The sequence below is a fragment of the Branchiostoma lanceolatum genome, chromosome 5, assembly GCF_035083965.1.
Source record: "Branchiostoma lanceolatum isolate klBraLanc5 chromosome 5, klBraLanc5.hap2, whole genome shotgun sequence".
Classification (NCBI taxonomy): Eukaryota; Metazoa; Chordata; class Leptocardii; order Amphioxiformes; family Branchiostomatidae; genus Branchiostoma; species Branchiostoma lanceolatum.
In genome coordinates, this window is record NC_089726.1 from 4,379,508 (window position 1) to 4,391,890 (window position 12,383).

The 12,383-nt window shown below is 42.3% G+C and overlaps 1 protein-coding gene across 1 annotated transcript; it reads right to left on the reverse strand.

Annotated features, from left to right (window-relative positions):
* Positions 1 to 2,907: 2,907 nt before the first annotated feature.
* On the reverse strand, positions 2,908 to 9,280 carry LOC136434839 (aromatic-L-amino-acid decarboxylase-like). The gene is made up of 8 exons (XM_066427912.1): positions 9,049 to 9,280; positions 8,530 to 8,679; positions 7,819 to 8,002; positions 7,377 to 7,533; positions 6,214 to 6,430; positions 5,295 to 5,463; positions 3,940 to 4,046; positions 2,908 to 3,373 (listed from the first exon to the last, which is right to left on the reverse strand). The coding sequence occupies exons 1-8, from the start codon at positions 9,278 to 9,280 to the stop codon at positions 3,090 to 3,092; spliced, it is 1,500 nt and encodes a 499-aa protein (XP_066284009.1). The 3' UTR covers positions 2,908 to 3,089.
* Positions 9,281 to 12,383: the final 3,103 nt, after the last annotated feature.

Genomic DNA, 12,383 nt, shown 5'->3' on the forward strand with positions numbered 1-12,383 from the left:
TTGCGACAAGAAGAATGTCCATTCTTATAAATGTTTAGAAGATAGAAAAGTACTAACCAATATCATGGATGGATATTGCAGGCAACCTATTGCTCGTTCGTTGACCTCAGCGGCCTGTAATCCTATGTTTACAGTTACCAGTGACCTCGACACAATAATGGTGTGGTGGACAGTGTCCGAATTCAATTTCAAGGACGCGGTCCACTCATAGGACAAGGTCCGCCACCACTAAGAACCACAGGAAGCAAGAAACACGATTTAACATTCAGTGCCAGGGATGGATGGCAAAGCGTGTGCTTTCTACTTGAATGTATGCCTTCTTTCTTAGACTATCATGAGTTCCTGATAAATGATTTTTCAATATAACTTCACTCAGCTTGTAGGATATCGTAAGGTGCAAATATTACGTGTTCCACATGTGCGGACAAGGGAATGTTTTTGTTTTCTTGGTCAGGAATACTGTTACTATACTATATGTCAGAGCAACTGGACATGCGATCAAACTTAACAGCTGCTCGTGTTTTCAAGTATATCAATTTGCTATGAATAGTATGGCGTTTGTTAACAAATGTTAACCTCCAGAAAACAAATGTTACTTGAAAACAACAGGGTACACAAATGTTGCTATCGAAGATCTTCGTGCATGCATCCTTGCGTTTTCGTGTAACCCTAACTGCTTGCCAACCATGACCTACATTCTATACAGAAGGTTACCAGAACCACCGGAAGCATAATTCTTAGCTTTCAAACTTTTAACGATGTTCTATTCGGCATTATCCCATATGGTCATTGGATCCTGTAACTTTTTTAGGATAGAGTGACATCTACAGGCAGGCGTCTTCTAGTTAGGTCACACAAAACTATAACAGAAACTGGGGGTCTTTATGGCGATTCGTTCAGGCTTCGGACTATAATTAGTCAGGTAATTACATCTCATTACTGGATTGGCGTTCGTGACCAGTCTCATCTAGCTCTGGCGTTTGTAGGTAACTCTTCGATCACATTCGCAGCAGTGTCATTGGGGGTCTAGCCCCGGCCGGGCCCCGAAACAACTATTATCCCTGTAGACTGCCAAATACGGGGTGGTGGTGGAGGGTATAACTTTCCGTGTTTTCACTATTAGCTTACGGTATCTAGTTGTTACCGGGTCCCAGGTTGATTTTATCCCGGGGCCCGGCCGTGCCCCCAAATAGCTCGGTAGCCGAAGGGTACCCCACGGGGCCACATAGGCCTCACGGCCGAAAGTGCAAATGAACAGCCCGTAAACTATTTTTGTTCATGTGCACTCATGACGAACCTTACATGATCGTAGACAAGTCGTTTACGGTCTTATAGGAGGCTGCTTATGAATCATTTCGGTTAGTAAACTTAAGTTGCTGACATATGTGCAAAAAATGTAACCTAGGTATGATATGATATCCCGGTGACGAAGCATATGGCTTGTATGTCACATTAATGTTCAATATTACTTTTTTAATTTACACTTTAATGACTAATACATTTTCCACACGGCGAGTGTGAGTTGAGTATCAAAATAATTTCTTCTGTTCCGCTGAGTATCAAGTTCTATCCTTCGATTGAAATTACGATCATCATAGTGAAAGAGTGTGTGAGCTTTTTCAACTAGTGGTAACAGTGGGTAAAGCAACTTGCACTGGTGCAAGTCTGGTCTGAAATTACTTGTACCACTCCAATTTTACGTGCACAAACCTGCACATGCTAAGTGGTACTTCGAGTCCGCTGAATTCTCTTTTTTTACGACAGTTTTTCACTGTGAATTAAATAGAACAACCCTTTTCCTTAGTACTGTTGTGTACATTCTTATTCCCTTAATAAATCACCAAAAGGTTACAAATCCATGTACACAAATCAATAATTTCATTACAAGATTAGGTCTGCAGTGCTAGAGGTTAAAAGAACATCTTAAGAATGTATAGCAATCATTATACACCATCAATATCACTTTAAAACATAATTAAAGAGCAGCTCTATAAAATCATTGTTATTGAGGGAATACATGTTTTTGAATATATGTTAGTCGCACTGACGGACAAACAAACGAGTTTTAGATACGGAAAGACAAAAAAAAAAAAACAATAATACATACTTGGACCACCTTTGCCCTCGTATTAAAAACAATACTTCTCAGGGCACTTATGCATACACCAACATACACAACATTGTCTTACCCAGCTTTTGTATATAATCAACTCCGAATCTATTTCGCTTCAGAGTTGTTGTTAGAGCCTATTTACTGTAATTTTGATTGAAATTACCTTTTTTATCAATCTAATTACGGCCATCTGATGTCGTACCATGAAGTCTATTTCTAATGTATTCACAAACATTTGTGGTGAATTTGCACTAGATTTCAAAAGACCTACGTTTGGTTAAAATACCATGGTTAACAAAGCTATATAATGTTATCCTTTTCTTATATCATTAATCATGCTATTTCTGCTCATAACATTACACTATCTTGGTTTGCTGTCTTAACGCACATTAATCCTGGAAATTTGTCAGTTTTGCTCCCATTAATTGTTAAATATAATTAGAGTAGACACGAAACCACACCTTTTCAAGAAACATCATGGCTAAACTGGTAATCAGCACAGTTCGGCCAACCAGGCGTATTTTAAAACGCTATATCATGAAACAACTACTGTGAGCTCTACGACCATCCCCCAATAGAGACTGGTGGCACCATAGACTCTCTTCAATTTATGATCAACTACGTATACAGCTACTTTCCGAGTCACGTGTTCTACTTGCCTAACTATAAGAAGTGGATTGCTCATTTCTTTACAAAGACTGGAGCTTATCAGTCAACAATTTGGCTAAGTCCAATTTTTGTGTTGGCAATTGCAACTCAACCTTGATCCAGAGTTAACAATTTGGTCCAATTTTTGTGTTGGCAAGTAACGTTACAGTTAAACCTCGATCCGGAGTTGAAAATTTGGTCCAATTTTTGTGTTGGCAATTTGCAGTTCAACTTTGATCCAGAGTTAACAATTTGGTCCAATTTTTGTGTTGGCAATTTGCAGTTCAACTTTGATTTAGGATCATGCAATTACATTTTACTGCAAAGTTTAGGCTTCAGAGCGAAGTGACTCCCTCAGACGCAAACGCTTCTCTTGGATCACAGAGAAGCAAAGATCAAGATGCTCAACGTGGGTCCTGAAGGCCAGGACACAGACGCGCAGGTAGAACTGATTGGCCAGCACGGCGGGCGTCATGAAGATCTTCCCGTCGGAATTCAGACCCTCCATAAGCTGTTGGTTGAAGTCGTTGATGTCGACGCCAGGCGGCGCTGTAGCACGGAACACGACCACGGACAGTTCCGGCTCCAGTGGCAGCTCGAAGTCACCAGTTTCTGTATGGAGAAGACATGCAATTCTTCTTTATTGGCGAGGAGCCAAAGCATCATTAAAAAAAAGAAGAATCTGAATCCCATTCCGTTATGCGTAATATACTAATTTGTTAACAAAACTATCTTCACAGCTAAAACCTTGCGGATGATTCCAAAACAATAGCCTCATAGCTGTGATTCGAAAAAAAAGGCTTACATAGGAATATGTTTAGTTCATTTCAAGAGTAGCTTTAAGGTTATAAGGCGTGACAAGTTTCGAACGAAGTAATGCTACTTAGCAGGAATAGCTTAGATACCTGTGCTGCTAAAAACATGATGCATTGGTATCAATTTATTCTAACAAAACCATTATCTAGAGGGATCGTCATTGTTTATCATTATCAAATGTAGATCAAATTCAACCAACATTGCGCGGTATCTTATAATGTAATCTAATTCCATCGGTGTTAAAATGCCTGATAATGAATTATGACTATTGCAAAAAGACAATATTGAGCATTTGAGTGACATTATTGGCACAAAATGCCTGAGAAATACTGAAAATTGAAGGAACTGTCACTTAATTTTACCTTTCAGTTTCCCGTAGAAGTAACGTGCCAGTAGAAGTTTCTCTTTCAGGGCCGCACGGAAAACTCCAACACCAAACACGTTCAGTGGAAGCCACATCTGGGCACCTCTGTGAAGAAGAAGACAAAAAGATACATGTTGCAATAATACAATGCTAAACTTTCTTCCAACACTAAGGTATTGACGGATCGAATTTTCGACGACCACTGTTGCCTTCTTCAGGATCAATGATGACCAATCACTGCCGAACGTAAACTCGCGAGAGTTACGGACACTTGACTTTATTGACACGTGTCATTGGGGATACGTGACGTCAGCAATTGGTCAAACGTGCCAGGAAGTTTATAACGCCCACTGTCTCTGTTGAGTGACGGCTGGAGTGCCCTGATGTATATGGCCTCCTTTATACCTCTCATAAAGAAGTCCTGGTCAGTGTCCAGTATTCTGACTTTGTCCAGCGAGACGGTATAGCCCGGAGATTCAATGTGGATGTGTTGAGAGACTTCAGACGAATGCGAGCTGGGGCGTTTGTGTTCAAGGAATCTAGTTCTCAATGAGCGTTCTGTCTCACCGATGTAGAATTCTTCGCAAGTCCCTTGTCTAGTGGTTCCCTGACACGGAATGTGGTACACTACGCCGCACTTCTCTTCTCTTGGGGTTTTGTCCTTCGGCGCCCCGAGAATTGCTGACGTCACGTATCCGCAATGACACGTTTCAATAAAGTCACGTGTCCGTAACTCTCGCGAGTTTACGTTCGGCAGTGATTGGTCATCATTGATCCTGAAGAAGGCGATAGTGGTCGTCGAAAATTCGATCCGTCAATACCTTAGTTTTGGAAGAAAGTTTAGCATTGTATTATGATTACTACCAACACAGATGAGCTTTCATTACATTTTGCAATGTCGTACCTTTGACCGGTGCAATAGCCTGATGCAAGTTCAACAATTTAATGCATTTTATCAGCCTCCACCCCAGATGAGATCATGGAACCCTCGTAGAACACTCGCTGCGACCCTTTGACCCCACCGTGCCCTTGGGTGCTCTTAGTCTTTTGGAGCTTACTGCACTCGCTGCGAGCTCTTACGGGACTCACGGCGCGCGCTCTTGGCGCTCTCTCTGCGTTCATTGTTGGATCGCCATCTTCGGCGCTCCCAGGGCGACTGCCTTGAACTGGTTCAAAACAGTCGCCGAGGTGATGGTGCCCTTGGCGACCATGGCGCTCTCTGCGCGCTACGTCCGCGCTCACAGGGCGACGTTAGCCCCTCTCTCAGCGCACTCTGCGCGCTCTAGCTGACCAATTTGAGGTCGCAGAAAGAGCGCCGCCCTAGTGGTATGAGAGTGTTAACGATGTTTTCACCTGAAAGGCCGGGAAATCTCAAAGGAGAGCTCGGATGGAGACAGGTGTTCATCCGAAAACAGCTGACATTCCGTGAAGCAGCTGGGTGTCTGCTCCATGGAACAGCACTGCTGGAGCTTCTTCCCATCTTTCACCACCATAACACTGACACCAACGGGCGTGAACAGCCCTAGACGAAAGAGGATGGTAGGATGCATCAATTTGAAAACAGAAGGGCATTTCTGATCGTAGCATGAGACTGCTTACGGCGCAGTCGGATAGGTAGTAGGCCGTCGCACTATTGTCGTAGAATCTCAAGTGTGCTGTGATCAAACCAACGGCCGATAGGGATTTATGAAAGGCCTCTCCAAACTACGTTCAAAATCAAGAGAGCTGGATTTCGCACAGAGGCTGACTTTCAGAGCATGACTCCCCAAAATGCCCTCCGTTTGAGACCGTATGATGATCGTGTGACCGTCGGACGACGAATTTGACCAGGTCCTAAACTTACATCTTACATAAGTCCATATCACGTTTATGAATATAGAAAGTTTATTGCAAATTCCTGCCCGTAGGCTAATCGCGGGTACATGTTCATGTAAATATAACACGGAGTGGACGGACAGACAATGATGAACAATATAACATATAACTACTCTAGCCTTAACTACTAACGCCAAGTTCAAACTTATTGGGTTCGGCCTCTTTTTCCGAGACAGCGGAAGACGAATATTAATGATCCCACTTTTTCTGTAATATGTGGGCTTTGTAATGTTAAGAGGATAGCTTGGAGTTGTTGTTTTTTCGTCTGAAAACGTGGAGAAAATAGGAAGGAAAATGGTGGCCTCTGAGACATTAGCGAAGTAAAGATCAAGATGCTCATTGATTCCATTAACATTTCACGTGAGATATGAAAACATTCGTTGCCATACATACGCACCTTTGTGGGGATTAACCAAAATGGAATCGCTACGCTCCACGCCAGCAAACAGCGGTTTCATTTCGTCACAGAGAGCGAAAAACCCTCCATAGGCGGCATCAACGTGGAGCCAGAGCTGGTGACGTTCACACACATCAGCGATGTCGTCCACAGGATCCACAGTTCCGGTCAGGGTGGTGCCCACGGTTGCCACGACCAGGAAGGGCACCAAACCGGCCTGGGTAGGGAATTGGCAGTAGGTTTCAATTAATATTATCATATAGCTTATCCGAACTGACGCATATAAGAGTAGACAATTTCTGTTTGACGCATAGATCCCTTATACTATTAAGAATGCATTTCAGAATTCACATTTGTCCTTTTTTAACAGAAGATGATGAAGAACATGTACAACTGTTGCCTGATTTATTCATTTCAACCACACAGGATAGGGATTTCCTTAAGTACATGTCACGTTGGTCAGTTACTAGGGTATTATTTCCCGTTGCTATGCGCGTTCGGCAAAGTATTCGGTTGCAAGAAGAAAACGGTAAAACATTTGAAAAAAAAAAATAGTAGGGACGGGGAAATCTTTTCGTAATGAAACAAAATTTGCAGGTTTACATACTTTTAATGCTGTCGTATTTTCGTTGAATGGCTGTTTTCTTTATAGATTTTCTCGGCAAACTCATTACAGTCATTTTGAGACATCAACTAGGTAAGGTAGGGGTTTCCTTGAGACAGTCTTAAACGATGTTTGAAGGCATATGCCATGCCGCACCGTGATATAGGGGGAGGTGGTAATTACAACTGACACTGTCGTGGACAATCCTTCGATTATATCGAGGACACAAACATTGACGCCCGTAGCTTCGTTACATGTTAAATGTTCACAACAAAGTACAAGAATTGATATACTAATATACTGTCCAGAAAACGGTTAATATTTGTAAAAATGTATTTTTTCCCTCCTAACGCGGAAAAAAAGGTCCCAACAGCAAGGGTTTACAGTAGAAACTTTCAATGACCGCAGGTGACCCCAGATAGAAAACGCGTTCGGATCGAATTACGTCAGATGGAACATCGTCGAAAAGGGTTCGAATTCGACTGGACATAGAAGTTTCGAAGCTTGAATTTAACCACCGTGTGTGCAAAAATCATCCAGCATTAAAAAAAGGTCTAACTTCCTTATCTTCTTTGATCTGCTTTTCAAGAGCCGTTGTTGTCATCTTGAACAGCTGGTCCAGCGGAACTGTCCTCAGGACGGCCTCCCGCAACCCAACGGCTCGGAGTCCCCTCAGTACCGAGTAATGGGTGAACTCGCTACAGTAGACCACACATCTAAGGAGAAAAACACTAGTCATTACAGGTTTAAATAGTTTTTTAAGCTGTGCAATTGTTGCAGTTATTCCTCATTAACCAAGATCATTAAAGTCATAGAGACAGTTGTTATAGTATGATAGATTGCGTAACCTGAAGAATAACCGGCCTGCGATCGCCTGCAATCGCCCTTCTCTCTGGGTCAGATAGCTGAAGAAGACCGAGAGATTCTTTGATGAAGTGAGTGAGTTAATTCTTTGAGTAGGAAAACACTATTTTATTCTATTATAAGAACCGAACCTTCACCTGTGAAAGTCCGCGGCCTTCAGCCCCATGCTGTCCCGTGCGACGGCTAGCGCGGTGAGGCTGGAGAGAGAAGCTCCTGATGTGATGTTCCCAGCATGCCCTGCGGGGTAGCCGAACAGACCGGCCACCCATTCGATCAGCTTGTTCTCCATCTCAACAATGGTCGTGACCTTCCTCGGGAATCCTGTTTGGAAATGGGCACTTTAAATTCCTTTTTCATATCAGTATTCAATGTTGGAATATTGTTACGCCCAGAGCTTTATTTTCAAATTAGGCCATGTTGATTCGATAATATAGATGACACCTAGGCGCGCATAATTTTTTTATCCCTTTCCAAAAGACAAAATTTTCGAAGATGAAATCACACAAACTAGCTGTAAAATGAGAAAATATATGCGATAGATTACCGGAGGACGGATATTTCAAAGTCAAAGAAGATGTGAAAGAACAAAATTGAAGAATCTATTGGTCGGTATACCATACTCTGTGTGTTTGGTCCTTTATTCAACCACATCCTGGTCATAATGATGAAGGCAACTTTTTTTGCTCAACTTTTTTCATCCTCTCGCATCAGTTTTGGGGTTCTCAGAGGATGGCATCCATATAATCGAATCAACATGGTCTTTCCACGTACGCATTCCTTAACCTAACTAAAAAGGTATGTCGCAACGTTCGTGTATGTGATATGTGTATATAAGGTAGGATGCGCACCTGAGTATGAAGCGAGGGTCGCCGGAATGAAGGCGCCCAGGGCTGCGGGGTATGTTCCTCCGCCGGTGGGGATCAAACCAAAGCATGTTGGATGGCTCAGGTTCATTCCGGCGTTTACCAGGTGGTCGTTGAACTCTTGCATCACGAGCTCTGTGTAGGAGAGCAAAAACGGATGGCACAGCTTACGATGACTTTGAAATATTATCAAGCAAAATCTGTATTTTTCGTTAGGTGTTTTCAGGGACACTGAAACGGGACTTATTTGCGAATATAATCTCAATTGTTTATTCATTCATTTGTTGGTTCATGACACTATTATAACCCAAATTAAGCCATAGCCATGTATGTATGAATGAATGAATCAACGAATGAATGAGGCAATGAAACAATGAATGAATGAAGCAATGAATGAAGCAATATATTAAACGATAAAGCAATGAATGAATATGCCAACAAATAACTGAATAGAATACTGTATACATAGGGGTAAGAGAACTGAAAATTCTATTTCGAAAATACCATATTCAGTTGGGTTTTCCTTGATTTCGCCAACAACCTTCCGACATCCCGGGTCCGAAGTCTTGACCGGTCCCCAGGTCAGCTTTCTCGTGCTGTCATCAAACGTGTTCATCATCTCCATGGCTTTACTGGTCATCTTATCCCGATCAGCCTGTGGGACCTCCAACACAGCGGTCTTCGCCTTCAGATTCCTTAAGGTCTGCTTGAGTCTGTCTTCTTCGGTATCCGGCATCTTCTCTCTTCCTTTTGGGATCGGCTGTAACAACACATAACGAGAGTTAGGATACTTCGTACCTCCATGGAATATTTTAAGTTCTGCTGCAGTACCAACGTCACAAATCAGGGGGCCCAAAATCGTCAATGGCCTTTGTCTTCCCAACACTTACCCACATTTCAAATATCGTCATGATACGTCAAGAGGTTCTTAAGTTATACTACAAAAATTAGGAAAAACAGACAGACAGAAAGACACACACACAGACACACCCAAAGCAATAGCAAGTAATTAGCCTCTCTCATGAGTACATATAACAGATGCTGTAACAGTTGTTTTCAGAAAAGGCAATAAAGTAAGAGTTCTTGTTCAAGGTTCTTTTTTTATTTCACCCAAATAAATGTGACATGAATGCGAGTCTAGATCAGTGCGGGTCAAAAAAAACTTCAGCGCTCTTCGCTAGAATATCAGATAAATCAACAACAACAACAACGACGAATAATTGTGTTGATGTGAGATTTAGTTGTCGTTATTGTTGATTTATCTGATATACTAGCGAGAAGCGCTATAGTTCAAATCCTCCTGTGCGGAGGTCAGGAAGGGAAGGTTTTGAATGTAGGGTACCTGTTATCAAAGCTTTTGTTCTGAACAAGTGGGTCTCTCAAATTTCCAATTCTGGCGATATTATGGATGTTGCATTAAGCATATTCCCTCAATAAGCTGTTTTTAAAAGTAATGGATATAGATTAAGCAAAAGATATAAGCCTCCATGGCAGGCTCTCTGAGGCTTTTTGGGGGAGGGGGGTATGATACACTTTTGCTGATGACTTCTTTTTGTACTGGGTCGTTTGTGCCGCCAGTCCGTAACCGCGTGGCCCCTACAAAAAGAAGTCATCAGCAAAAGTGTATTATAAGCTCCAAAACAGGCCCCAGAGAGCCTGCTATGGAGGCTAAGGATGTAAGCGAACTAGCGTTACCACCACAACCGGTCGCACTAGGCTAGGCACGACCTGCCCTCCCCTAGGCGCAATGACCCGAGAGGGGTCATCTACTTATAGATTTAGGAATGGTGGTGTGTGTATGGAGAGAGGGGCTATAGTCGTATTAAGTTGTCAACAACTATATCCAGGCTAATCGCTAACGACTTAAGACTTTTTTGGACAAAGACTGGGCCACATTGTCTCCCAACTGAAGGTAGCTAGATGTAGTGAATGTGCAGTGCCCTGAGGCAAAACATAGCGAAGATCTAATCTTCCACCTGGTGACTGTTGTGGATGGGGTAAGGTAAGGTCAGCGTCCCCTGACGTATGTTTCGCTGGCATAACAGACGGACAAAACAAAATTGTGGCTAATGCGCAGATGTTGGCACATTGGCGCACCGAATACGTAGTGTGTTTAATATAGCACACATTCTGACAGATTAGCCGAAGAGGCTCGGTGGACGTCACTCCACCGTCAATGAAGGTCGTGTAAAGCGCATTTCCCAAGGGTACAACGTTTAATTTGCCGGAATGATAAACAAATGGCTGTAATAGACCGATCCTGTCGAAAACCATATCGAACATATAGAACCCCCTGGTCTATTTCGAACACCTCCGTCACAAAAATAGCGCTAGCATGACTAGAGATGGCACATGTAAAGCAGGATACGTTTATCTGTGACAGGTTTTCCTCGATATTGGCTGCATGTATGCTCAGGACAAAAACTTAATGAAAAAGAAAACAGCTCGGGCACTCAATGGCATGCAGGGAGCTTGTACCACATTCCGACTACTACAGAGTCCGCTAATGCATAGCTACGTCTCTTCCTTACTTGTGTGTGAAACTGATTAAAATTGAAAGCGAAAAGGGTAGTGCCGCGAATGTCATTTTAATTCTTCATTACTAAAGATCATACAGCTGTGATGCATGCAGCCAAAACAATAGAAAACCTGTCACAGATATACGCACCTTGCTTTACGCGTGCATCTGCTTCTTGTCAGCAAGGGGTACACCTGTCCACCAACAAGGTACGGCTATGCGGCACCTCCCGTAACGATAACGAGAAGAACGATAACGGTGTGAGTGGATCAATCAGAATATTCCCACCTTTGAGGCAAAATAGACGACAACGTTGGTGATCTCACACGTAGCTTGCAGTAACCGCTTCGTCGGGTGATCGCTTCTGTCTGAAGTGTCGTCTGATCTGTTTAGTCACGTTCTGTCACACATTTGAAATGTCAAAGTTCCATCCGTGACTTGGTGGCGACCATTTAAAAGAAACGGCGCAGTTCTACAACTCTTTTTATTTGTTCATTCAAAAATTGTGTTTTTTAATAATTGTGCTGTGAATTCGTCTTAAATTTGATGTTGTAGCGTTTCGGAGTATTAAATTACAATAAATGCCTTTGTTTAAATCCATTTGATGTTGTTCTTTTTTCATACGATATTTTAGCGTGCTGTTTTCATATTGCCATTTTTTTCTAATGCATTTTCTTGTTTTGCTGATTATATTGCACGAAAAGCGATCAATTGAAAAATATCTGTTAGGAGTTAGTGGCGTCGCTGTGGAGCAGTGGCAGGTTGTTTGGCCCCAGAACCCAGAGGTACCGGGTTCGAATCCGCGGTTCCCTGATTTGTCCCGTTGACGTTGTGCCTTTGGGAAAGGCAGCCGAATAAAGCACGAGAATCAACCACCTAACATCAAATAAATGCGTCACTTTAGACAATCACTCGACCACTCATTTACCCCATGCAAGGTCACAGAAAGGAAGCAAGGTAGAAAGAATAACTTTGAAAGAATTCACACACCATTTACTGTCAGCGCAAACGAACTTGACGACATATTCAAAGTAGATCTATTTGCTATCAATACATTTAAATTATGTTTGCATCGTTTACATTGTAGTGCAAATATATTATAAAGAAAGTTGATAAGTAGTAGTGTACCATCGATCAACTACTTGTCAGTGGTTACATAATTCACTATGATAACAATCATACAATTAGTAAGACTAGTTATTCCTTCAAGAGCACATGGAGATAACATACACACTACAAAGAAAACACAAAAGTCACCCCAGCTTATTCAAGTAATTGTAGACTATTCGAGTATATACCTTTAGCTTGCTGCAGATTGTAT

Excerpts from the sequence above, each read along its gene's own strand:
- LOC136434839 (XM_066427912.1), bottom strand. The coding sequence starts at position 9,280 with ATGCCGGATACCGAAGAAGACAGACTCAAGCAGACCTTAAGGAATCTG. Across the intron at positions 7,534-7,818 it reads AAGGCCGCGGACTTTCACAG|ATGTGTGGTCTACTGTAGCG; the intron begins GTGAAGGTTCGG and ends TTTTCTCCTTAG. Across the intron at positions 6,431-7,376 it reads AGATCAAAGAAGATAAGGAA|GCCGGTTTGGTGCCCTTCCT; the intron begins GTTAGACCTTTT and ends TTCCCTACCCAG.